This window comes from Podarcis cretensis (assembly GCF_951804945.1).
Source record: "Podarcis cretensis genome assembly, chromosome: 2".
In the NCBI taxonomy this organism is placed as follows: Eukaryota; Metazoa; Chordata; class Lepidosauria; order Squamata; family Lacertidae; genus Podarcis; species Podarcis cretensis.
In genome coordinates this window covers 62,514,610-62,541,866 of record NC_137171.1, presented here as the reverse complement: position 1 = coordinate 62,541,866, position 27,257 = coordinate 62,514,610, and the positions used below count along the sequence as shown (strand labels likewise).

At 42.8% G+C, this 27,257-nt stretch overlaps 2 protein-coding genes across 3 annotated transcripts in view; one reads left to right on the top strand and one right to left on the bottom strand.

Moving 5' to 3' along the window:
- Window positions 1–4,068, top strand: part of MGAT4B (alpha-1,3-mannosyl-glycoprotein 4-beta-N-acetylglucosaminyltransferase B) — an 82,746-nt gene extending 78,678 nt beyond the window's left edge. Inside the window, exons 14-15 of the mRNA XM_079966486.1 lie at window positions 1,753–1,865; window positions 3,023–4,068. Of these exons, the coding sequence (XP_079822612.1) occupies window positions 1,753–1,865; window positions 3,023–3,046 (137 nt within the window). The 3' untranslated portion in view covers window positions 3,047–4,068. The remainder of the gene's footprint in view (window positions 1–1,752; window positions 1,866–3,022) is intronic.
- Window positions 4,069–4,984: 916 nt separating this feature from the next.
- On the bottom strand, window positions 4,985–26,742 carry LTC4S (leukotriene C4 synthase). Of its 2 annotated transcripts, none has more exons than XM_079966502.1 (6): window positions 25,364–26,742; window positions 19,308–19,379; window positions 12,015–12,114; window positions 7,747–7,817; window positions 6,192–6,273; window positions 4,985–5,218 (listed from the first exon to the last, which is right to left on the bottom strand). In XM_079966502.1, exons 1-6 carry the CDS (start codon window positions 25,461–25,463, stop codon window positions 5,107–5,109), a joined length of 537 nt encoding a protein of 178 aa, XP_079822628.1. In that variant the 5' UTR covers window positions 25,464–26,742; the 3' UTR covers window positions 4,985–5,106. The 2 variants fall into 2 exon arrangements, with proteins under 2 accessions (XP_079822628.1, XP_079822629.1); XM_079966503.1 differs by lacking the exon at window positions 25,364–26,742 and adding an exon at window positions 20,076–20,692.
- Window positions 26,743–27,257: the final 515 nt, after the last annotated feature.

Here is a 27,257-nt window from a genome sequence, read left to right as displayed (position 1 = left end):
TTGCTCTCATGTCCAGCTTGCAAGTTTCACACAGGTATGTGACTGGCCCCTGTGAGAACAGGATGCTGGACTAGATGGGTCCTGGGTCCTGCAGGCTCTTCTTATTTTCCTAAGATTCCTAATGGCCTTTGAGGACACTCCTTTCCTTTCCTCCTCCCTCCAGATTTCCATTTACATCAACAACAAGCAATGCTTTTTTCAGCAGGAACTCACCAGAACTCAGTTCTGGCACCTCTTTTTCTAGAAAAAATAGCACTGACAACTGGCACTCTTCATGTGCCATCTTAGATGGGATGTTGCATATGTGTGTAGGGGCACCCCCTTTATGTTACGGATAGTGCCATTTTCATTACATAAGGATCAGTACACAGAGAATGAATTCACTATCTGTGTGAGAGAGTGACTGAGAGTGAGAGATTATAATATACGATAAAGCAGTGCCACCTACTGGACAGCTGCAGCTTTGCAAAGCATAAAAGCATGGAACTAAATACAGTGGTATCTCGTCTAGCATCCGCCTCACCGAGCGCCTGTTCCGTCGAATGTCCGCGGCAAACCCAGAAGTACCAGAACAGGCTACTTCCAGGTTCGCCACATGCGAAGAAGTGCAAACCGCTCCGTGCGCAGATGCGGCACTTTGTCCAGCATCCTTTTTGGCCAGCGACCGGGGCTCTGGAACGGATCCCGGTCGCAAAACGAGCTACTACTGTAGTCTTTTAAGTTTCTTCAGGGGAGGGAAGATTTGACGTTTGCAGCCATTCACACCACAACTTAGTGTAGTGATATTGTTTGGTGGTCTGTAACTGTCATGTTTGGATGTTGCTTCCACCTCCAGAAAGCTATTATTTGGGGACTTCTAGTATGGAGATCAAACATTGTGCCCCCTCATCATGTAATGTATTAAAAATAAGATTTCTCAAGAACTCTTTTTAAAACAGATGTCAATAGCCACATCCTTCCTCTTGGGCAATATGGTATTTTCTTTCAGAAAAAAACCTTTGTGTGTCTACAGGGCATAACTCATTCACAAAGTCATTCTTAATACTACATGTTTGTTAGCTCTGTTAAAAAGGGAAGAGGTCAGTGTGTAAAAATTAGGCAGGAGGGAAGCCAAACCCAGGAGGCTGCCTGCATTTGAAACATCTACACTGAGCTAGCAGGAGGTTCATCACTTGGTCATCACTAAATATTCAGATGTGTGTCATGTGGCATTTTAATGTTAACATGACCACGCCAGGCTTGCCGTACATATTTGGGTGATAAGTGGCCCATGACAGAGAGTAACCCTACAGCAAGTAGGGCAATAATATTGTGTGACATGCTCATCACTTGAAAATCCAGTCATGCGATTTCACACAAGGCGTGGTATTTATAAACCGGGTCAGCTCGTAGAACAGTGGGTAGGAAATGTTTCCTCATGAGCACGCTCCTCTACAGCCAGTCACGTAAACTGAAAAGAGGAGTCCGTTTTAGGTAGCTCCATTGACTTCTCTGAAAGAGGGAGGTGGTAGCTTAGGAGCCACAGCAGTTACCATGACTGACTGCATCTCACATTGCAAGCAGCGCCCCTTTGTTTGAGCACAGAGGCTCCAGTGCATGCCATGACATTTCTAGGCATGACTGCATATGCTGGAACCAGCCTGCAGAAATGACCCCGTTTCACCATGGAGAGCTGAGCGTGCAGTGGTGTTGCTGCCACTAAGAGGAACTGAGAGTTGTCCTGAAGTATTTTTTCCTTCGTCCATTGTGCAGGCTCTTTTTCAAAGGGCATTGCTGAAGGAGAAGTGGACCCTTCCTTTGGGCCTCTGGAAGCAATACGGCTAACCATCCAGACTGACTCTCCCGTATGGATCATCTTGAGCGAGGTAATGTGTTTTCCTGGGGAAAACTCCCTTTATAAGGGTGGTGATTACAGCAGCTCCCACTTAACCTTTCCGCCAACTGATCTGTCTAGGCAGGACAGGGAAAGAAAGTTCTTGAGAGATACAGTGCCCGTTTAGGGCCATTGCCTGCAATGCCCCAGACAATTCTATCTGGGGCACAGTGGAGAATTTTAAAATTGTGGCTTGTAACTGCCAGGGGCTGAGCACAGATGCCAGTTGGTAATGCAGCCTGCCGGGGATTCTCTGGGTCTTTCCCCAGGCATTCATTCGGTAAGTAACCACAGTAATTGACCACAGTCCTCCACAGAGACAGGCTTAGCTTCCTGACAACCACCTTCGCAGGAGCTGTCCCCCACCCCCCACAACTCAAGAGACCTACCTCCCAAAGCCAGAAAGGAGAATGTATGTTGCTTAGAAGATAAAACACACTTTGGTGCTCAGGTGAACAGGAGTGGTTTGCTTATTTGGTTGTTGCATGGAGCTTGTGAGGTGATGCAAACTGAGTTGGTGAAATAGAAGCTTGGTAGGCAGATCCTCTAGGGACGCAAATGGCGCTATGGGTTAAACCACAGAGCCTAGGGCTTGCCGATCAGAAGGTCAGCGGTTCGAATCCCCGTGACAGGGTGAGCTCCCGTTGCTCGGTCCCTGCTCTTGCCCACCTAGCAGTTCGAAAGCACGTCAAAGTGCAAGTAGATAAATAGGTACCGCTCTGGTGGGAAGGTAAATGGCGTTTCCGTGCGCTGCTCTGGTTCGCCAGAAGCGGTTTAGTCATGCTGACCACATGACCCGGAAGCTGTACACCGGCTCCCTTGGCCAATAAAGCGAGATGAGCACCGCAACCCCAGAGTCGGCCATGACTGGACCTAATGGTTAGGGATCCCTTTACCTTTAGTCAGATCCTCTAGACAGCAGTTGCATCCGCCTGCAGCTGTGATTTTATGTCTTAACTGTGAAATCCCTCCCCATTTCCGACAGAGATTTCATGCTGTGATTTGCTTCAGGTACGGTTGTCCAGAAGAGACAAAACTCTTTTCACTTGCACTTGGCATTAATTAATAGGGCAATATTCTAGAGGAGAAAAACAGATTTGCCCAGCTCTGACCTTTTTCTGTTGTTTTGCTAATCCCATGTACTTCCAGATATTCCTGAAGAAAGCTGATTGAACTTCAAGACACAGGGATAATGCACAACATGGCTGTCAGCTCTTCCCCTCTTCTTCCTCTTGTCTATGAAACTGCAGACACAGCAGAATAGGAGCAGCCTAGTCAAAGGTGCCTGCTGAAGGGCACCTGCTGCTCCCAGAACAGGAAGAAAATGTTGGTGGTGAAACTTGGCAGGGCCTTAAGGGTTTCTGGACCACATTTACTGGGAGAAGAGAAGCATTTTTTCATGCACAGGTGCTGGACTATCTTGGATCCAGCTGCTTCTGCAGCTACAAAAAGAGGACCTTGGAGACTAACTTTCCGTGTAAAAGATTTGTTCTCCCCCCTTCCTTTGAGCAAGGACCACACACTATTCCCATGCCTCTTCCTCTCCCCCCCACCCCCACCCCTGGCCCCTTGGGTGTTGATTCCTGAATGTATCACTAAAGGGTGCATTTAGAAATACGGGTTTAAGGACTATGAAGGCTAACTGCGAGGGCAGCTCAACTGTCGAGTGAAGCACTGATGCATCTTGGGAGCAAAGCAGACTGCACCTCCGGCCCCACGTGTGTAAGTAAAAGCAGTTGCTCCAGACTAAAGCTGAGGATTAAATATGAGGGGTAACTGGTCTGGGGTGGGAGGGAAGGGATGTCTGGAGGGAACAGAATGGCAGGGAAATGAAAAAACCACACTGTGCCTGCCAGGGTTGTACATGTGCCCTTCATACAATAAGAGTTCCTGTCGAAGTCTCCAGTGTCTTCATGCCTTGAGAATGAGTGCTAAAGTCCATCCTTTTAAATCCATATCTGTTATTTACTGGTTGGTGTGAATTTTGGAGAAAAATAAACCATGTAGGCCAGTCCTCAAATGGTAGGGATTAGAGTAATTTAAAAGAAAAAAAACCCCAATGTCTCTAGCTATACACTGGAATGCGTTATACTACTTTAATGTGCTGTATTTTTTATTATTGGATACATTTGATTTTTAAGTATATCTATATAAAATATATATATTAAAATGTGCACTGTAAAATTTTAATTCAACTTAAAGTTGCATGTTTTATTTTACTGGCTCTTTCATTAATTAGGAAAGTCAAAGGCAAAGCGTGGTTTTATAAGGCTATTAAAAGTAAGACATGCTTTCTGTACAGACACAGCTAAGACAGATTTTGCAATGGGGAGGATTTCTATTTAAACCAAAACCTACAGATACTTCCTCTAACACAGTAACCTATTTAACACACTGGCCCTTAACGTCGTCAAACTTGCATGCTCTCCTCCTTTATCACAGGTATTCTCCATGTGATCCATTAGGGAACTCATAATGGTAGTAGGGTCCCTGTGACGGATAGCACTATGCACAAATGCAAGCAAAAGGGTGCAAAATACTTTTTGACCAAATCAAAGGCTGCCTTCCCACAGGCACTGAAGCTCACTACTGAGGCATAAATAAAAGCAGCATTGTGGTTTCCAACTGGAACCACATTTTGCATGGAGGAAGGTCCTGCTTTGCCTGAGATATTGGAGAGTTGCAGCCACACAGAAGACATTACTAAGTTAAATGTATTGTATAAGGCAGCCACATGCAAGAAAAGGTTCAAGCAAAGGAAAAGGTTGATAAAAAACCTCAAAGAGGGGGGGAAAGAGAAGCTCCAAAACAAACTGAAATTCCGTAAGTTCTTGCTTCAGACAGGAATTCACAGCTTGGTTATGACAGATACTGTTTAGAAACCATCATGTTGGAGCAGAGTTTCTGAGAGGCAAACTGGGCTGGCCACCTCAGAGCTCACTGATGACTCCCAAAACTTGCTGGCGCATACAAATAATTGTTACTCTAAATCTCTCGCTCACTCTCTCCTGCTAGTTGAAGTTGACCCAATGTCACTTTTAATGTAAAAACTGCTGCAACCACAACACAGCTAAGAAATGTACCGTCACAAAATTGCTTTTTTTAAAAAAGAAATATGTACAATCATTTTAATTTAAAGAAATGAAATGAATGTTGGAATGAAAGTTGAAACCTATGGTGTCATAAGCAGGATAATTTACCAGCAGAAGGGCAGTAGACGCTGACTCAGAAGCTCACTTCGGGAATAGAAAACGTGGGAGTGGCACAAAATAGACAAGGAGCCCTGTCACAGACAAGCCGATAAGAATGCAAAGAACTCCAGCACTGAGGTACAAGGGGGCGAGTCTGTGGGGAGGAACAAGAACACAAGATGCTAGTTACTATTAGGATCGGGTGGTCCGTTGTGACACTTATTAAAAGCTTCTCTTGGGTGATGATTTCCATAGTAATATGATAAATAGACTTTGAGACAACTGCAATTAGTTTGAAAGTATAGAAAAGTTTTAGCTCTCACAACCTCATGTGTACCATTTGTTAAATCTGGTTTTAAATCTTTTTCTAATTTATTTGGACATTTCTGATAACAACACCAAACAGAATTTCAACAAATAGAAAGTTTTCCATATAACACAGGATCCTGTTGGAACTGGGAGCCAAGGAGGACCTGTATGGGATGTAACCATACAGTTACTTACAGGACTTATGAAGCTCCTGTCCAGTGACCCCCCTTCCTGTTCTCTTTCCTAAGAAAGTCACCAGTCAAGTCCAAGCCCCACGCCTCTATAATGAATGCAGGGCATGGGACATCCTTAAGCAGGGCTGCCAGCGCTCGGCCACATGCAATGATACACTTGTGGAACAGCAGGATTGTGGGGTTTTCCAAAGAGGTTTTGTAAAAAGGAGATCAAGAATGTGAGCCACCTGTGGTTGCTGGAGCAAGGTACTGCTCTCAGTAAAGTGGTCAGTCTGTTTGTGGGGTGTAATATTTCAGGCTGCAGTTGGAGCTCATGGGTTTAATGCACCTCTGCATCAAGAAACTACAACACATGCCTACACATAGAAATCTAGATGCCAGGAAAACGGTAATGCCCCCTGATACTTAGTTTTCTATAAGTAAGGAATGTGTTTGGTATGGAAGAGCAGTCGACTCTGTATGCCCGCCCCCTATTAGTAGCCTGAAGGGATACAAGGTTAGGCTGCCAGTAAGACTGCAGATGCCAGCTAATATCCAGAGGTGGCAGACAGCCACTTGCCTATTTGAGAGAGAAGCTGACTGGCACACTGAAAAACACAGAGCATTGTGCTTAGAACAACTCACCTTCCTTGAGCACATCGTGCATATCCACTAAAGTACTGATAGCGAGCAATCAGATAAAGAACCCCACAGCATGCAGCCAAAACTATAGGAGGAGACAATCAAAGTAGTTATTATGGAAAGACTCGGGAAGATTGACCCTATTTTCAAACAAAAAACCCATCAAAAGCTTACGCTTACAGTTCATGCTCTTAAGCACTATGCTACAGCAACTCACAAGATACATCCAAGCACACAAAGTTCTGCAGAAGTCCACATCCATCAGTTATTTGGAGAAGGGAACCAAAGCAAAGCAGGAGGCCTTTAGTCTGAGGTCACAACAGCCCCTGCATTAGCCTTGCTTTAATAGTGAAAACAACTATTTATCACACCATCACTACTTGAAGGCATCCTGTGCTATTGTGCCACATTAAATTTGTCAGTGTTTAAGTTGCCACAGGATTCTTGTTTTTGCATTAAAAGCATTAAAATAAGCCTTTGAAGTCTTCCAAATCAATCAGCACCAACTTGGAATGTCATAGCACCTCCCAGCTAGAGGTCAGAAGAGAAGGATTCTACTTAGCCCTCCCCTGACAGCATAGTGACTTTCCTGGAACTTTAAACATTTTCCCCCTAGGCTCTGGAATTACCATGCTACCACAACCAAAGGGAATTTGGGGAGGAAAGGACTTGCTATGTGGATTGGGCCATTATGTCACATGCTACACAAAACATTTTCTAGATGTGGCTCAAATGAGCATTTGTTTTCACCCTTTCACAAACTTGCAAGCAAAACTGAGGGTAAAAACATGTTAGAGTGGCTTCACACATTACATGTGGCAGAAACAACTGCTGTAGTTTCACCACTGCTTCCTGCAGCAAGCAAGTCAAGTACAGACAGGATACTAACATCTTAAACCCCCTGTGTGCCTGTATCTCTGATTGGATCATGACTTACAGGTTATATTAGTCACACTTTGCAGTGAAAGACACTTGCAGCAATCATGTTTACCATGAATGTGTGCAAGCGACAGAGTGTGCATGTGTGAGTGAGCGAGAGAGCGCATGTGTCTGCAGATGAGAGACATAAAGCATCTATGTGCAGGCAACGGCCAAGATCAGCCCAGTGGAATGAGGCCCCTGAGTGGCCACCCATCACATGTGATCTTCAAAAGCAAAATAAGTTGCCCACTTCTAACCTGAAGCATGAAGCCACCTCATTTAAAGAGCAGAAGTCTTGAACCCTTTGCTCAAAATATGCAATAATGTTAGCATAGGGTGAAATCCAACAGAACACTTAAGTGTCTTGTTCCACCAGCACGATGATTTCTACTTGCCCAAGAGAAAGTTCTCCCTCTCTCCTACTCCCACACCAGACAGGGAAGAGGGGTGGGGGGAAGTCCCATTGCACAAGCAGAACTCTTGCACTGAGATGACACGGCAGCTGAGTGCCACTCTTTATGTAGCAACAAACATCATTTTGCAGCTGCGTACGTAGCGCAGCGGCAGCAGCTTAGCTGACAAAAACGTTTTATGCTTTTCACATTAAGAGTTTTATGAATTAAGGTTTGCTTTTTACCTTGATGGGAAAAGATTCCAGCCACCCACAAAAGTGAAAGAAATATTGGGAAGTATTCGGTGCAATTTGCTCTAAACAAAACAAAGTAGACAATTAATTAATCAATCTGTAGTTTGGGGATGAGGAGATGACACACAACAGAGGCTTAGACCCTGGATAATATCCCTCCTAACCAGCTTATTTAATGACTGGATTTATCATGAAGCACCCCACACTGGGCACAATATCCTTATCTCCAACCCACAACACTATGGTCTAGTTCACACTGCAGAGAATCGGCCCATGTCTGGGCTGTACCACTTTAGGACATTTTACATGACTGAATGTCCCTGCAAAGAAAACTCTTCCCTGAGATGAGGATGTCAGAGAGAAGGCTGGAATAGAACCTTTCTCTCCTGACCTCTAGCTAGAAGGTGAAAGTTGGTACCAATTCATTTGGAATATCTAAAAGGCTTATCTTAATGCTTCCTTGACATTTCATGAGGCAAATGCAAGGCTCTGACATGCTCAATCACTGCCATGAACATGACAAGGGAGAAGAATCCAGGTACTATCCGATTGTGGCCATACTACTCTGGTACTTGGCGGGTGAGGAACGGCAGCAAGGAACTCATGTTGAATGCAGAGAATCTAAGATTTTCGTTAAAAAGGAACAAAGAAGTTGCTTCTATTGCTGAGAGATACTGAAAATACAGGGAAAATTTTGTGCTATGTAATTCACTATGCTTATATACTGCCATCAATGCACCTTGTGTTACGTTTAAGAAAAAAAACATCAGTGGGCTCGCATTCAAAAATTCAACAAACGGGAGACAAGGGAGGAACTGGGTGGGGGTAGCAAAGGAGACAGATAACAAGGGACACATAGGCAACTCTATACAGTGATGCACATATTTAGGCTTATATGCAGTTTGGTCAAAGGAGGTTGTGCCAAAGCATTCATGGAAAAGGAGAGGTGAAATTTGAAGGAACAGCTGGCACCCTACAAGTGTTCTAAGAGGCAGTTTGAAGCACACACAGGGCAGCAAGGGGGAAAGGGTAGAGTCATTTGAGAGGAGAAGAGCTTCAGAGGTAAGAAGAGTGGAGGTTGTGAACGGAGAACTTCAGAGCAGCCAAGAAAAAGCATGGACCCCAATGCCTGGGGGGGGGGCTCTACTTCCTCCATTCCCAGAAGTTTGTACTGATGCATACTCTCTCTGCTCTCTGTTCTGTAACCAGTTACTGATCCAAAAGAGGAACTTGCTTATTGTTCTGTGACGGCTAAGCTGAATGGGGGAGTCTTTTTGAAAGTCTTATGTATGCTGTGCTGACTGGATCACTTCTGCCTGTATGCTTGCCACTCTCAAGGAACTCTGAAAGGTTAGCGTGATGGGATGAAAGAAAAGAGGCGGGGGCAAGGACTGCTTGAAGGTTTTCAAGAGAAAGGATGAAGAGGTCACGCTGGATGTAAGAGCAGACAGGAAGCCAAGAGGGAAGAGATCTAAGCAGTAGTATCACGGAACTGCAGTTTTAACAGAGGTGGACATATTTGCCATTGGAGAACTGAATAAAGGGGACTGAGGTGGGAGAACAACACAAGGTTTATTTAATCATTTTAAATCTCGCACTGTGGCACAACGGAGCCCTTGGGACAAGTCACTGCAGAAATATGAGACAGTCCCAACAAAAAATATATAAAATAGAACATATAATAAAATGAAATAGCTATTAAAATCCATTAGAAACCATTCAAAACAGCAGGACAATAAAACAAATCTGATTAGCCACCATCTCCAAACAGTGCTCTTAAGGTACACTACAGAGCAGAAATCTCAGAGTATAGGTGCCACCACTCCCAAGGCCCTGCAGGCCCTGCCCCTTATTTCAGTCAGCCAGATCTTGGATAAGGTTGGCATGTGGGAATGGGCACTTGTTTCCCCAATGTATTCTAGAGTTTAGGTCATTTCAGATTTGAAATTGCCCAGAAAAAAGATATTGTGCCAATGAACTTATCTTGGCCCAGGTAGTATCTGCTTCCTCTGCACTGTATCCATCAGAGAGACATACTAGCACACTTTGAGCTGACTGAAGTTTCAATTCAGTCTTCAGAAAGACAGGCCGATGTAAATTTATGTTACAGTAGTCCAATCTGGTGATTACCAGTGCACACATCAATCATTAAAAGTCTGAATAAGATACAGGTGGACACAGTAGAGCCCATTTAATTTTAAATGACACACATGTGTGTCTGTTTATGAACAGATGCGGGTGGACTGATGCTTATTTTTAGAATGGCAAAGTCTGCAGGCGGCTACATTCAGCTGAGAGGCAAATTACATATTATACTGCAGCTGTGTACAATAAAGGCCTATGGTCCTCTTTGCTCTCATAAAAGTCCCACTGGAGAGAAAATTTGCATTGGAGAGGTGAAGGCTACTTTGCTTTTCCTCTTAAAATTGCGGGTAGCAGGTTTTGCCCACAACTGTGTTCCAGGTACATGTTTACTTCACAAAAATGGGTCTAGAACCCGAAGGGAGGGTTTAGAGGGAAAGGGAAACATCCAATAAGGGAAAGGTGAAGCCCTCTATTTCTCCCTGTCCTTTGCTCAAAGCAAATTGTCCCCTCCTACCTTGAACTTTGAAGATACGGGGCTGTCAGTGTGAAGTACAGATTGCTCTTAAGCAGTTATCATTTCAGTGTAAAAACAGCAGCATCTTCTCTGATAGAACTTACCTGTCCCCCCCCACCATATATTTTGTGACTTCCCATGTGGACACAGGGGTATATGACCATCACTGTTAGTCTATGGCAAGCTTTACTACCTTTAAAATGAATGTTAATTGGAACCCACGACAAGGTGTTCATATTTCTGCAGAATTTAAAAGCTCTACTCCTGCAGTTGGAGCATCTCCCAAATAAAAAGCTGTGGGGTGGGAGTGAGGAGAAGAGAAAGAGAAAATGCAAAATAATAACAATCCCTTTTTTCATACATTGAATGCAGACTGTCGTGATGTCTTTGCGGAATTCTAAAAGCAATTTTAGCATCTCCTTTGAAAGTGTCAGTTAGAAACCAGAGTAGGTGGTCAAGTGAGCTGTGCAGAGATGAGTGGGTAGGATTTCTTTACTAAGCAGAGCCTCCCAGTCACAGCTTGCTCTTCCCTGCCATCAGAATTCAGCTGCATGCTGGCCAAAATGCTACCCAAGGGACAAAATCACAAGGGCCACGAAATCACTTCAATGCCAAACATTCACTGAACTGCCGAAAACTTAATAATAATAATAATAATAATAATAATAATAATAATAATTTATTATTTATACCCCGCCCATCTGGCTGGGCCTCCCCAGCCACTCTGGGCGGCTTCCACAGAAACCAAAAATACAATAAAATATCACACGTTAAAAACTTCCCTGAACAGGGCTGCCTTAAGATGTCTTCTGAATGTCAGGTAGTTGTTTATCACTTTGACATCTGCTGGAAGGGCGTTCCACAGGGCGGGCGCCACTACCGAGAAGGCCCTCTGCCTGGTTTCCTGTAGCTTTGCTTCTTGCAATGAGGGAACCGCCAGAAGGCCCTCGGCGCTGGACCTCAGTGTGAAGACTATTTGTTCCACAAATGTTGCAATGTATGGAAGGTTTGGTGTTCAAACTCAGTGATCTTGTAGTCACATCACACAGACATGAAATCAGTGAGTATAATACACAGTTGTTACACAACTACGGCAAGTAGTAGTATATGAAGAGTCTGAAGAGCAAAGTGTATGTGGTTGCACCTCATCTGTGCCAACCAGCATGTCAGTGTCTCTTAAACTGGTCAAAGGTTTCATCAAAATGTCTTTGCCTGTTCTCACATTGGCCAACCACATGCCTGTGGGAAACCCCCAAACAAGACCACAGCATCTCCTGTTGATGCAACTCTCTTCTAAGAATTTTTCGAACGCAACGTTTGGAGATGATGCATTGCCAGTCTATGCAGCCCGTTGGAGGGACTGAAATGGGGGCGGAGGAAGTATGTGGTTGGTTAACACCCTGATCGCATAAAACATGTCTACAGAATTACAGCTGCTGGTGCCAATAGAAGTTGGTTCTAAGTATGGTTTAGGAACTAAGTATACGACTGTACGGTAACCAATGTCACCACGTGACTGGAAGTATGCCGTTGGGAGATATGTCTACTTGGAGTAATCTAGATTCACATCTCCAGGGGTGGGAAGCTGGAATAAAATTATATTATAGAGAAGGGTGGCATGGAAGGGAAAGGAAGGGAAGGAGGAAGCAGGTTAACTTACTGAGCTCTGAAGATCCTTTCAAATTCTGGTGGACCTGAAGTCACAGGAGGAGAGACTTTGCACTTCCGCCGAACGTAGATCACCTGCATGGCAAAATAGGCTGGATGGGAAGTAAAACAAGGAGGAAAGAAAAGCCAGTTATTTCACCCAATGAAGCACAATGGGTTCTCTATTGTTTTTTAAATTATGTTTATTACACTAAATAACAACCAATAGCAGCTAGTTGCACAGTGGATGATGAGCAGTATGCCCATAGTTTGCTCATCTGCACTAGCAAACACCATTCACGTTTCACTTGCAAGAGTAATAAACGAAAGTCTCATTCATTACAGAATCATCCATTTGCAAACTAACCTTTAGTCTCATCATCCTGGTCTTGCCTTCCTCTCAACAGCAATAAAGGTGCCTGAAAAATTCTAAAATTGTGCAGCCAAAAACCCACAATTCTCAGCAAGAGGCTTAAACTGTGCAATCTGAGCAGATTTATGTTATGTTGTTGATTAGTGTGCATACTTCATTTTGGGTTCACAGTTTTGCTTTGGGTTGCTTTGAAACACTTGATATCAAGGGAATAAGTGTAAAACAGAAATGGGTATAGATCCTGCATGAAGACTCATAACTCAGAGGAGGAGCCATTATAGTCTGTGGCAGCAAACAAACAAGAGGGACAGACACCTTGTGGCACCTAAAAAAAGATTCCTTTCTTTAATGTATTTGTATACCATTTTTTATCACAAGTGATGGCAAATAAAAAAAAAGTATAATTACAAGACACAATTAAGATAGCAGTAAAATATCAACAACCTCATTATCAATAGTAAAACCACAAAATCAGAACTATAAAACAAAAACAGGCTCAAGGCTCAAAAACAGGCTAACCAGTGCCACCAAAAACTAGGAAAAGAAACAAGTAAAATTTCCATTGAACAGGGAGGTCCACTTCTTCAGATGCATGCAGTTATAAAAGGGGAAAACAGGTAAAGGTTGGAGTTCAGTGGCAATGAAATGCAAAAAGGTAGCCTGCCAACTGAAGATTATGCTTCATGTACCTGACAAAGTGGATTCTAAGCTAGAAAGGGTTATCCTAGGGATTGGGAACTTGTGGCCCTCCAGATGTTGTTGAACTACAACTCCCATCATTCCAGACCACTGGCCATGCCAAGTGAAGATGATGGGAGCTGGAGTCCAAGAACATCTTGGGCCACAGCTTCTCCATCCCAAGCTTGTGCCACACTTAATCTGTTAGTCTTCAAGGGGCCACAAAACTCTGTTGTTTTGGTCCCTAATACCCAAACCATTTTCACATTTTTAAACATTTAATTGAAACAGCCTGTACATTTTCTTTCCCAGCAGTGAAAGCTAGAAAAATGACAACATTTAAATTAACATTTTGATTCCACTCCATCTACCCTAATCAAGAGGTGAAAACCTGAGATATACACTTGATTAAGAAAAATGGTTGACTGTGTAATATCTCCCTCTCCCTTTTTATCTTCATTAATGGAACTGGCACCGTCATCAGATCAGTTCTTGAATGACAGTCTCTAGCAGGCTTCCTCAACCTCAGCCCTCCAGATGTTTTGAGACTACAATTCCCATCATCCCTGACCACTAGTCCTGCTAGCTACGGATCATGATGTTGTAGGGCAAAAGCATCTGGAGGACCAAGGTTGAGGATGCCTGGTCTCTAATAAGGAGTGAAATTATAATAATTATAATTCAGCAGCCCCTCAAGACCACTGAATTAAGCAGAGAATCAAGCCAATGAGGCCATCGCTTCTTAGAAACACAATTGCACAGATTTGCTCCCAGCTGCCCTTAGCCTAGCATTGTGGTTTATATTAACACGAGAAGGCCAATAAAATCAAGACCTGAGTCCTGCGCTGTGAAGTGACAACCAGCCATGCTCTCCCAAGATACCCATTCCATCTCCTGCCCACCCACTCCCTGCATTTTCCATTTCTGTACCAACATAGACACAGAATTGTATGGTCTCTGGGATTGCTCAGTCTGCATTGCACTGTCAAGTGTCAACCATGGAGGGCAGTCAAGATATAATGACTAGAGAACTAGGTGGCTAAAGGGCTGAATGTATCTAATAGTGAAAACTTTAACAGCAATTGCTATACACCCTGGTACTTCGCTTCTGGGAAAAGAGATGCAAGAGCTAAACCCTGGCCATGGAAAGGGGACACGGACGGACGGACGCACACCCTACTCTGAATTGGAAGGTCTTCTTTTTTTATTTGAATATTTAATTGGGTATGTGTATGGCCTGCACCAGAACCTCTAAGCAGCTTACGAAAACACAGAGAATCACAAATACAAAAGTTAATACACATGATTATATCTCAAAAACAACCACCAAGCCCCTCTGTTAAACAAAATCCCCCAATGATTTTGCTCCCTTCTCCATGACCTCCATCTCAGTGCTGACTGCTTTCTTTTAAGTGCTTAGGAGCTGTGCCCTTGCAGCACAACATCTTGACAGCAGGGCAGGCACTGAATCAATTTCTCCTAGATTATATTAATTTTATGTCCTTTTTTTACTCCAGCACTCTGCCTCTCTTATATTCAGATTCAGTCTTCCTCTCCAAAACATCTCTTGGTAATGCTTAGCTCATTTCTCTGGCCACTTTCATCTCTTCTATCATCATCTCCTCAGGCTTTTAGTGTGACTTTTATTCATGCTCCTGCTCCAGCCTTTTTATCTTACTGCATGCTCTAGACATTCTTTACAAATTACTTCTTCACTTCGTGCCTACTCTCGCTCCTTTTTCTCCACTGTGTCTTTCAGCTCCCCTTTCCCAATTTGACTCCTCGATCTCTCAGCTCTCTTATTTTTCCACATAACTTGCATGTCTCATTCATATCGCTGCATGCTGTCCTAATCTCTAAGCGGTGTGAAATTCCAGGGGTTAAAGGTGCTTACCTTTGTGTTTCCTTTGAAATGAGGGACTCTGGAGACTGTGGTGTCTTTATGATAGAAGGCTTATTTACACATATCTACAACCTGAGCCTACGATGGAGGGGTTCACAGCATTATCACCCCAAGAGGATCTTGCTTCCCTCAAAGCCACAGCCTTGGATTCCAACAGAAATCAGGCATGGCTATGTCTCCCAGATGCACCACCTGCCAGCATCTAGCTTCCATTTTTATTATTATTATTATTATTGAACATTTTCAGATATAACAGAAAAAAGAAATGAAATAAAACATCCATTTTGTAACCTTGTATTCATTGACATCTTTCCAGGACTTCCCCACCCCACCCCCTCTTGTATTCCAATTCTTCCAAATAGATTCAACAAGTTCTTACCCCAAATTTTAAACTTATTATAATTAACCCAATGTTAAAAATATTTTTCCCTCCCCCAAAATCGACCCCACTCCCTTCCACGAATTCCCCGCTTTAATATGCAGAATAGGTTAAAATAAAAGAGAATAGAAAAAAGAATAAAATATAGTTTAACACCCTTTGGATTCCAAATTTCCCTCCCCCCTTTCCCGGTTGCGTTCCCCAATGTCCATCAATGCCTGTTGTCATCCTGAAGATCCCACATCTAAGCCAAAATCCTTCACAAGTCCACTTTGCCGTCTTTTTAATAGTCTTTGCCATCTTTTTGATCATCTTTAATTTCAAACGTCCAATCTTGGAAAAACTCTGTCTCAAAAAGGTCCATTTTTTCCATCCAGATCTCTATATTTAAGAGTAAAAACTCCAATTTTGTTTCTTTAAGCCTTTCAAGTCTGGATGTCCCAAATGTTCCCACTTCCAGCTTTATCCAGTTCTTGTTGTTCATGTTGTTCTTATTATTCTCTCTCCTCACTTTCCTCTGGTTTCTTTCCCTGCTCCACTGCAAAAATGTTCCAATTCCAAAAGCTTCTAAATCCCCTACAGAGGCTTTGTTATTCAGGAACAAAACTTTACGTCAAGTCCCTTCCATTCTTCAATAGATAAATCTATTGTCTCCTTTAGTGTAGAGACCTCTGTAGACAAAATAGTGTTCCATTTTTGCAGTTTCCCAGGAGATAAAAGGTCCAATTCAAATTCCATGCCAGCAATACTTGTAATGTCCCACAGCCCCTCTAGAGGGATTGTAGTAGCTCAGTTTCCTTCCAGATCGCACCCAACAGTCAAAATAACTTGTTATTCCTTGTTTCAAACAATTTATATCTAATTTGTAACAAATGTAACCGGCAAAGTCCTCGTAACAAAGTTCTCTTTTTATTCTTCAGCTTTGACAGCTCCTTTGACAGCTGTCAAAGCCTCTATTTCTCCTCTCCCGGCGCTCTCGCCAATCGCTCCCGGTTCCCGGGGGGGGGGTTGCATTTTAGCTCACATTCTACTTTTCTCCTCCAGCCCACTTATAATTTTCCATCGTGAAATTAGTAACTTTATCAAACCAAGGTAGCACTCGATCTTAGTTGTTAAATCCTTTGCTTTAGATCCTCTACGACAGGGGGGAGACGGACTTCCTTTTTGCACCTCCCCCGCTTGCTCCGAATTTAATTTTTTTTTCCCTTTTTAAGTCCAGTTTCCAATTACTCATGGGTTGTTCTTTGATCCGAATTTTCAATAGAAGAAGTCAGTGCTCTCCGCCAAATGGCATGCGGCTTCGCTCGGCAGGGGAAGCGGAGGACTCATAGCACCACACCCCCCCGGCACCCGCTCCGTAGCCTTTAAAAAGGCTCCTTCGCGGGTCGGGGGCACAAACGGTGCCCGCCGAGTCACCATGCCCATGGGTTTCAGCGCCCATGGTTTTTGAGGGTCCCCGCAACGCCGACACGGTAGAACCCAGCCCCTGCCGAGCAGGCTCCCTCCGGAGCTCGGAGAGAGTCCGCCATTCGGCGATGGCGCCAACCCGGAAGCTCCAGCATCTAGCTTCTAGCTCACATAATTCAACTCTCAACTCTGGCCTTTGTCTTTCTAACTATGACTTCCTTTGTCACCTTAATGGCCCATGCTTAGAGGACCATTACCTTACCAGGAAAGTAGCCTAGCTGTTTCAGGAACTGAATAAACCAATATTTATTAACTGTGAGTGCCTTTAAGGAATACTTTAGCTGCTGCAGAAAGCACTCTATAAGACCTGCATTCCTCAGCTGACTTTCATGTTTCTCTGCCTCCACCCGCACTGACTTATTCCAGAAAAGAAAGGGAAGGATTTATTAATTGACTAAGGATGTCAGGCTTTAACGGGAAAGCCAAAAGATAGAAAATATGACTCATATTAGCCTGGGTACTGCCTTTCCAAGGTAAAGATAAGATCGCTCTGGCTTCCTGCACAAGCACTTAATTATTTTTGTTTTTGTGGGGAGGGAGCGCTGTGGTCTAAACCACAGAGCCCAGGGCTTGCCGATCAGAAGGTCGGTGGTTCGAATCCCCGCGACGGGGTGAGTTCCTGTTGCTCGGCCCCAGCTCCTGCCCACCTAGCAGTTAGAAAGCATGTCAAAGTGCAAGTAGATAAATAGGTACCGCTCTGACGGGAAGATAAACAGCGTTTCCGTGAGCTGCTCTGGTTTGCCAGAAGCGGCTTAGTCATGCTGGCCACATGACCCGGAGGCTGTACATGGGCTTCCTTGGCCAAAAAAGCGAGATGAGCACCGCAACCCCAGAGTCGTTCGCGACTGGACCTAATGGTCAGGGGTCCCTTTACCTTTTAGGCATGTGTACAGTTCCTTAAGATGCCAAAACAGTCATAGCCATGCATAAATTGGAGGTATCAGCAAATGCAGAGGAACCCCAAAGTTTGCAGAAGTACCACAAAAGGAAAAAAAATCTTGAGGGAAGAAACCAAGGAGCAGCCCAGTGAGGTACTGACTCGACTGTTTGGGGGGGGGGAATGGAAAACCAGAGTAGCACAGGGGAGACATGCCTGATGGACTGGAACAAGGAATGGCAGGGCCTCCACAAATTCTGTTAGTTGGAGCTGGCCCACCCCTGAGGCAAGGTGAGGCAACCACCTCAAGTGGCAGGATCCACAGGGGCAGCTGATCCCTATGTTGCTTCTTGCTGATGTACATACTCAGTCACCCCTTCTTTCCTAGCTGGGAGGTGGGGCACCACTTTATGGTTTGCCTGAGGTGCCAAAATATCTTACTTACTACAATTAGGTTCAGTCTTAAAGGACACACACTGCTGATTTGCCATCAGGTTTCCATCAAGTCGATTATTTTCTACAATTCTATTTTTAATACTCAAACCTGGTTCCTAAAAATATGCTAGGACAATTGAAATAAAAAAAATAACAAAAAAGGCAGTTTACTCACATGAACTGCATGATGTGGGGTTCATCAGCTCCTCTGAGATTAGTCTCCTCTTTGGGGGGGAACCCTACAACCTGCAGTTTTACTTTTGTTGTAAGGGGAATCATAAACTCATGAAAGTTTGCTCTGCATGTTATCCCCTCATATGAAGACCCCACTTGTATGAACAGGTTTTTTTTTTAAAAAAAGGGTAAGACAGTTCCCAGCATATCACCAGAACAGACTTTCATATATTATACATCAGCACACAATAAACACACCACTCTAGCTGACATTTTTAATTGGTCAAGCTGTCAATTCAGGAATTAAAAACAAATCTCACTGTCAGTTTATACCACAACTAAAGGGTTGGGTTTTTTGTTTTGTTTTTTGGGGGGAACAGGCTGCTATCTATCAAGTACACATTAAAGTCTCTTTATATTGTTGCCAGATTTGAACGGTCTTGATCATTATTCTTTCCCCTGCTCATTATGCAAAAAGAATAAAGTTGATTTGAGTGCCTTTTTATGTATTAATCTGCCGTTGCATATGAAATTGCTAGGATGCAATAGGGACACTTTACATTCCATGTACCTCACTTTATGCAGTATTTTGCTCTAACTCCTGGAGACAGAGATTTAAATCATCTTGTTACTACTCAAGGTTTCCCATGACAGAATCCTAAATTCCCTAGCAAATTATCCCTTTGATTTAGTTCAGTTAATCTTCCAGACCCTTCTTACCATTTTGTTTCTTCAGGCAATTGTTGTCATTCTAATGAACAAATGTTTTAAAAAGTTGTTTACACCATTATCAACATTGCAAGTATGGCTTTACAATCCAGTTTCCATTCCCTGCTGCTCTAAAATATAAGGCAAGAGTTGCAAGTCAATTATCTTTTTAGACTTTAAAGTCCATCTTTTTCTCCCAACAGCTACATCAATGGTACATATTTCCTATTTAACTTGAGAGATCTTATTTGGCTTATATTGCCTAAAAAGAGATATTAAACTTGTCTCTAATAGTAGTGGCATGTTCCTTACCTTGCTCCAAGACTCCCAGGACAGTAACAGTGGCCAGCAAGGCTATCTGATGCAGCATGCTGGATCTTGAAACTGCAAGACAAAAGCGAGACAGCTACAAAGCTACACAGACTTTGAAGCTATGACTTTTCTGCTCCTTAATATATGCCCACAGTGGCTGTCAATATAATCAGACAGCACAACCCTCCATTTCCTCTTCCAAAGGGCTGGTTAGTTAACTCACTGCTTGCTGGATGGTTTTGACTGGATCCCGTCAACAGTGGTACTATTGAAACAGTCTGAGCTTCATTTACCTTTTCAATAGTCTATTGTTAAGATGGGGGCACTTCACAATGGCTGAATATACCTAGCCTTTTACAATAAGCACTATATGCACCACTTCAGCCATGGTATGATAGGAATTAGTGATACTGTATTTTCTTTTCTTTTCTTTTAAATCTCATTCAGTTTTGAGGCCAAAGATTTCTTTTTGGACATTTACTTGCTCACTAGTGAAATACTGAACCAATGTGACAGCAAATGACCACTTCAATGACCAACCTTTGTTTTCTTGCTAGCTAAAGCAATGAAAATTAGAAACCGTGTGCTTTCGGAGTAAAGCAAAAACACAGCATATACATATTTGATTAAGCAGATATAGTCACACTGCTTCCTTCCTATGAGTGACTTGTGAACAGGTGAGAATGAGTGACATCTTGTGAGCACAGGTGCATTTACACAGTTTAATCCAATTTGCCCTCTGGACAAAGTCATCTTGGATTGACTCACATCCCAAAGTTGGTTAGGTCTTCCTTTTCCAATTATACTGGCTGTGCCTGTATATGCAAGGTTTTTAGGTATGCAAGGTTTTTCTTAAAAAGTCAAGAAAACTTATTTCCTGGCCCAGGCCATCATGGGCCTGTTTCTTTTCCCTTCCTGATCACTTTGTCTGAAAGGCAGCATTGGCTGCTGGGCCCATTTCACGTCTTATGGGGCCTTGGACAGGACCTTCTGGTGGCAATGGCAGGCAGAAGCAACAGTGCCCCAACTACTGCTCTGAGCAGTATTAGGCAGTCACCATCATAAATGCCCCACAACTGAGAATCCTGTGGCCCTCCAAATGTTCTTGGACTCCAACTCCTATTTGCCCTAGCCAGCATGCCTGTTCTGCCCACCAGTGAACTACCGGGTTCCCTTCAAGGTGTTAGCATCAGTGTATCAAGTCGTAATTGGAATCAGAGTGCTTAAAAAGCCCCTCTATCAATATCAACAATCTTGGGACCTACAATCAACAGGAGAAGCCCTGTTGGTGCTGCCTGCTTTGTGGATTAAACAGTGGATCAGCAGGTTTGCTCGCTGCCACTTTGGGCCATCTTCCTTATCATTGCTCTGCTCCTCCTGCATCCTGATTTTAAGGAGCAAGTTAGCTGGTAATGGAAGAGGCACTCCTGCAGGTATTTTGGTCCCAAGCTATTTAGGGCTTTGTAAGCCATTGTTAGTACCTTGATGCAAACTCAACTGCACATCTCCTACCTGCTCAGTGGACATGGAGATTGCCCTGGGGAGGGGAATCTGGAAGAATGTGTAGATGCTGTTGATGTGTTCTGCTTCTCTTATTTTGCAGCAGTCCCCTGTAGTGCAGACAGATGATACTGCATGGAATGTAGTAACAACCTTTGAACATCCTCCATCTCTCCCCAACCACACAATCACTTTGCAGTACTTGCTGTTGATAAGGCATTTGCCACTGTCATTTAAGTTGGGCTCTCATACAAAGGAGGACACTTGCCAGCCATGCTTGCTGTGCTGCCTAATTTGTCAGCATCTAGCGTGGCTGCAGCTGTAGGTGCCACCTTGATGTGAAGAAGTGGATGTGGTGGCTGAGTCATAGTGCAAATGTCACCACCCATGACTTCAAAAAGGACTGGATGCAATTACCTGGGAAATAATGTATGGTTCTTTTTGAAAATTTGGGATAACTCCCATTGAACATGCTGGAACTTAATGGTGTGACTTGAGTTGGGCAGGGGTTGAGGGGATCACTATTGTCGATCCCTGAAGATAAAGGACTGTTCATACATCTCCATTTCTCTGCCATCTATAACTTACTTTTTCATATGTCCAAGCAGCCAACAAGGTCTCTACCCTTTTCCTGCCATCCCAGGCTGTGCCCTCCTGCTTTTCCTCCCTGCCTCCTATCACACTGTCGGGGGAAAAATCATTTCCTTTCTATCTCTCTCTCCCCCATTCTGTGTCTTACACACACAGACTCCAATGACCAATGCATAAACATTCTGGATAGTTAAAGACATTGACCTATCAGTACAGCAGCATACATGGTGCTGCTGCTCCCCCAAAATAAACATTCCTATCTGGATTCTGGGCTCCAAGAGCTGCACACTGGCATAAATGCCTTGACCTTCAAAATAAAACTTGGGTAATTCTTGCTATTCTCTGCACTACCCCAAACCAGCCTCAGTCCTTCCAAGTAACTCATTTTCTTTATCTGCTCCAGCAGCCATGATTTCCCCCTCACTTCCACCAGCTGTCCCGGGCCACACATCAATAGTCATAAGCAAGCTGTTCACAATGCATTTTTCAGGTATTATGAATGCCTTGATAGATTATCACAGTAAGAAAATACTGCACACAGATTGGCAAAATGAGTGCCAAGCACAAGTCAAGCGTTAAAACAAAATCCAGGGAATGCAAATCACAATTCTTATTTGAAAAGGCTTTTTCAAGAGTGGTCTTTGTTTGTGTGCTCTCATGCATGTGTGGAGGAAGGAAATGTAAAAACAAATCATCAGATGGTATTGATGATGCAGAGATAGATTTTCAAATAGCAAATCTGCAACAGTAAAAAAAAACTGTATTGAAGATTATACTTGAATACAAATCTTCCTTTTTTGAAATGTCTAATGTACTTTCTTAAAGCACTTATTGAAGCCTATAGCAATGTGAAAACTTTAGATATCTCATAGAAATAGGAGGCAATATCAAAATCAGAGTAAACCTATTGATTTAAATAAGTCTGCTCTAAGTATGACTAATACCGGATGTCACCCACTGTGTAGTTTAACTGGAGGCAAGTGAAGAACACAAGACTTATTTGAAATATATTTTCATATTAAAATCCTCCTGCTCCGTTTCATTTTTTCCCACTAAAGGAGCTGATAAAAAATGGAATTTGCAGATGTATTCAAATTACATTTGCTTAGAAATCCCACAGGATTCAATAATGCAGCTCAGCAAGGTGCGCAGACGACTACAGTATTTTTCTGCAAGCCCTGTGCACTGAGGGATGGAAGTGAAACAAGAACTTATGTCTTCCTTGCTCATCCCTGAACCATCTAGGCCATCTAGGGTGAAGGTCTGATATCAGAATACTATCAAAAATCTGTGACAACTAATGTAAGATTTTCCAAAGCATTTATAATGCTTTCTCCCTAGGAAATACAAAAGGAATTCAAAAATGTGTGTGTGAAAAACTGACCCAGTATTCTCCTGAGTTTTAAATCTACTTTACATTTTTTTTAACCTCTGTTGAAATACCGTATTTTTTGCTCTACAGGACACACTTTTTCCCCTTCAAAAATGAAGGGGAAATGTGTGTGCGTCCTATGGAGCGAAGACGCCATAGCCCCGCTACCCTCTCCCGGCTGGAGAGGTGACGCACGGCTATGGCTGGAGCCTCTATAGCCGCGTGTCACCTCTCCAACCGGGAGAGCGGGTGCGGGGCAAAAGAAGCCATAGCCCCGCGACCCTCTCCCGACTGGAGAGGTGACGCGCGGCTATGGCTGGAGCCTCTCCGCTGCGCCTTTCCGCTGCTCCCTAACCTGTATCTTTGGGGCTGGTGGTGGGCCCCAAAGAGCAGGTCGAAAGGAACCTGAAGCCTGGAGAGCGAGAGGGGTCGGTGCACACCTGAATGCACCTTAAATGGCACCTTGTTTTAGAGCGGGAAAACAAGAGGGGGGAAATTCTCCCCCCTCTAAAACAAGGTGCGTCCTTTTATATATATATATATATATATATATATATATATATATATATATACACACACATATATATATATATATATATATATATATATTGAGATTTTTTTAAATACAAAATGCAAAAATGATAAACAATATAACATGAATCATAACACATTTTTCAAAACTTCTTTGGACTCCCTCACGTCTCCCACTCCCACTTACATCATTATGACCTTTTTCCAGCAATTTATCATCTTGTTTACATTCTTAAATCTCGTTAAATTAATTTAATCTAATAATTCTCCAAAAATTTTATATTTTCCTCAATCTCATTTATCGTCAAATTCAAATCTAATTCAATGGTAGGCAGTTATTTATGATCTAGCATCCTTCTTAGCCTTCTACCAAATTACAATACTTTTGTAAATAGATCTTGAATAAAACAAGGTGCGTCCTATTGTCCAGTGCGTCCTATGGTGCGAAAAATACGGTACATTCCAAAATAATTCTAAAAGTTGTGACACCTATGAGGATTATTCCATTTTTCATAGATCAATAATTTAAGATGGCAGAACAGACTAGAGTCAGGCTCTCTGTACAACAGCCTGCAGCCAATTCTACAGCCATGAACTCTAGAGGAACCTGCACATGTGCTTTTTAGCAAGTGGATCCATGGCAAATGGGGCTATAAAGTCTCTTCTGAATGCCAAAGGACAAGTTGCTACTCCACAACTTCATGGTGCGATTCTCATGACGGTCCTTAAGGCATCGCAGCCCAACCTTTCTTAAAATTCTTGCCAGCTCTGTCAGTTTGTGGCCAGTATGTTGCACTGCTCTTCCACAACCAGAAAAAGCAGCTCTTTTTAGCATCTTGTACTGCAGTGTTTAAAACCATAACAGAAACACACAGCTAAAAGTTGCATCTCTACTGTCCTCCTAATTTAATATATAACTGATGGCTGAACAAAGTTTGGCAAATCATTTAGCAAGACCCTAAGTTATTGATACAGTAGAGCAGCGATGGGAAACCTCATGCCTCTGGGCCAAAATCCAGGCTCCCTATCTGATCCTTAAAGACTCTCCACAGACCACAAGACTCTCTGCTCAGACCATGCTCTTCGCCAGCCCTATTCCACCCCACCCCAAAGTGGCTTTGCCTGTTCGGAATGTATCCGTCTCTTGGTTGGCTAGATGGAGAGATGGATGTGCAGATGTAGAGAAACACCTGACTTCTGAACGGCTGGGATACAGCTTAGAGGTACATCTGTTGCTCCGCTCACTTTGGTCTGTGGCCCTACTCACCAGTTGCATACAGCCCCTGGTTGCCCAGGATGGAAGGGGAAATGCCCTACAAACGAAAAAGATTCCTCCGTCCTGTGCTGGAGTATCCATGTACAAAGTATCTCAAACCAAGGAAGTGTAACCCCAATCCCAAGACCCTGACGCAACCCCAAGATCCCTCTGATTTAGCAGCAGCAAAAAGTGGGGGGAAGTAGACCCTGTTTAAACTTCTCCATCCAGCCCAGCACCCTGATGGGAATGGGAATTGCTGCTTCCCAGTCAATCAGATCAAACATTTGATGAGCATGGACGGGGCAATAACCGCGGCACCTCTGCTGGTCTGCACAGATCAGCTGAGGAGTGGGAGCTGTGTGTGGCTGGGTCCATTCTGTGTGTGTACATGCAGGTGATGGCATCCATCACTGGCATACAGACCCAGGCGAGTTAACCAAGGGTGAAAGTGGCCCTCAAGCCAAAGGAGGTTAGCAACCCCTTATCTAATAATTGCACATGTCTTTGTGACTACAAAGCACACAAGTAAATATCTTAAACGGAACAGTCTATCCCCCCCTCGAGTGATACTGCATCTATTAAGGGTTCAGACTAGAATATGAATATTCTGTAACCACAAAAAAAGATTAAAATAGAATCTCAAGCTAAAAGCACAATTGATTTCTGCAAAAGATCTGCACCAGAACTGTGAAAATCGCTGATTCAGCTTGGATGGACTGATAGAAGTCAGAAATACTTTATTTTTGTTCTGATGCAAAACATGATTCTTCAGTTTGAAAGGGGAAACAGATAAAAGTTACTTACCATGCAAAGCACTGGCTGCTATCATTCTGTGGTCTGTGCATTTGTCATGCGAACCAGTAGCCTGCAAAGTAAGTTTTCTTGGAAAGGAGCAGAACAACATTTTATGCAAAAGAACAACATAGAATTGTACATGGGATTTTACTCTAACCTATAACATGATAGCACATTAACACCTATACACTCTCACACATTAACATTTTAGGTGTATAGTAATCCCTCGTTTTATGTGCATTTGAATTATGCACTTTTAACAATATGCAGTTGAAGGTGGGCTGGCTGAAATTGCACAAGTCACAAGCAAGGTTGAGAGCTTAAAGGTTCTTTTTGCACCATGTAACCCCAAGCAGACCTGACACAAAAGAGCATTTAAGCTGCCTACCATGCTTTTGTGTGAGTACTTGCATTTCTCTGTCTCTCTCCCTCACCCGTTAGCCATAGAGAGGCTCCAAGGGTTTGAGAGTATATGAAATTTTTCATGTATGCATGGAATACTTGAAACTGAGCCTATGCATAAAATGAGGGATTATTGTACTTAATAACTGGGGTTCTCCCAGACTTGGTACTATCCATGAAGGTGCAAAGAGCATCAGTGACTAGGAGCGCCTTTTATCAATTCTGGATGATTCACCTGCTGCACCGCCATCTCGATACAGCAGATATTGCCACAATAATTCATCTCCTCATTACAGGCAGACTAGATTACTGATAACACACACTACGTGGGGCTGCTTTTGAAGACTATCTGGAAGCTTCAGCTGGATAAAAATGCATCTGTCCAGTTGCTTGGAATATTTAATTGTGATTCTGTACTGCTATTGTTATTACTTTTAAAGCTCTAAATGGCTTGGGACCAGGGAAACCCATATGAATTTTCCTGACCTTGAAGACCCAGTGTGAGGGACCACTAGCATGGTCTATCAGGCTGGCAGGTACAAACGTTTTACTTTAAGGTGGTCAAGTAAATAAAAAGAGGTGGCCCAATTGTTAGGACACTCCCTCCTGCGGGAAGTGTGCTTATTGCTGTTTGTGAAATTACTTTTTCCCATTATTTTATGATGTGAACTGCCTTGAAAGGGCTATATAGCCCTGAAAGGCATTACACAAATGCCTACATAAATAAAACAAGAAGCAAGAATGTAAACAAATATACATCATACAGGTTAACTCTGTAGCAATCCTGGAATTTGCCTCTTCAAAATGAATGAAATGGCCCTTAAAGAGCTTAGAGCAACACACCACCTTCTTTCCAGTGTGTTAGTGTTTTTTTATAATGTTTTCTAGAATGTAACTTGCATGTCTCCCTAGTGAAAAATGATGTTAAGAAAATGCCTGTTTTGCAATTTCCTCTTAAGGTAAGTGAAGCCTATATACATATACATATACATATACATATACATATACATATACATATACATATACATATACATATACATATATCATTTTGGATGTTTTCCAATATACAAATCTGTTGAACATTTTCATTTCCTCTGTGATTAACAAAACCTAACATTGTATGCTGAATGCCTACAAGTGTCAAAAAAGTCAACAATTCAAAATGGTGAAAAATAGCTTGTTTCCTATAATAACAACTCTTCATGTTAAAGGGTACCAAAATGTGATCAGAAATAAATGGGTAACATTAGTAAAAGCTTTTTCTACCTATTGTAGAAATACTAAACAACAACAACAGCGGTCTTGACTTTCAAACGTATTTTAGTTCTGTCTTTCAATATTAGGGTTAGTTCAATAAAACAGAGAGAGTTAAGTTTGTTTTTTGCCAGATAAAAGGAATGAGAATTTTTACAATCAGTCTCCACAGCAAAGCTAAACTATATGTAGTTCAGGTGATGCTTCAGAAAACACGACTATTTGTTTAATACACTAGCAAAATATT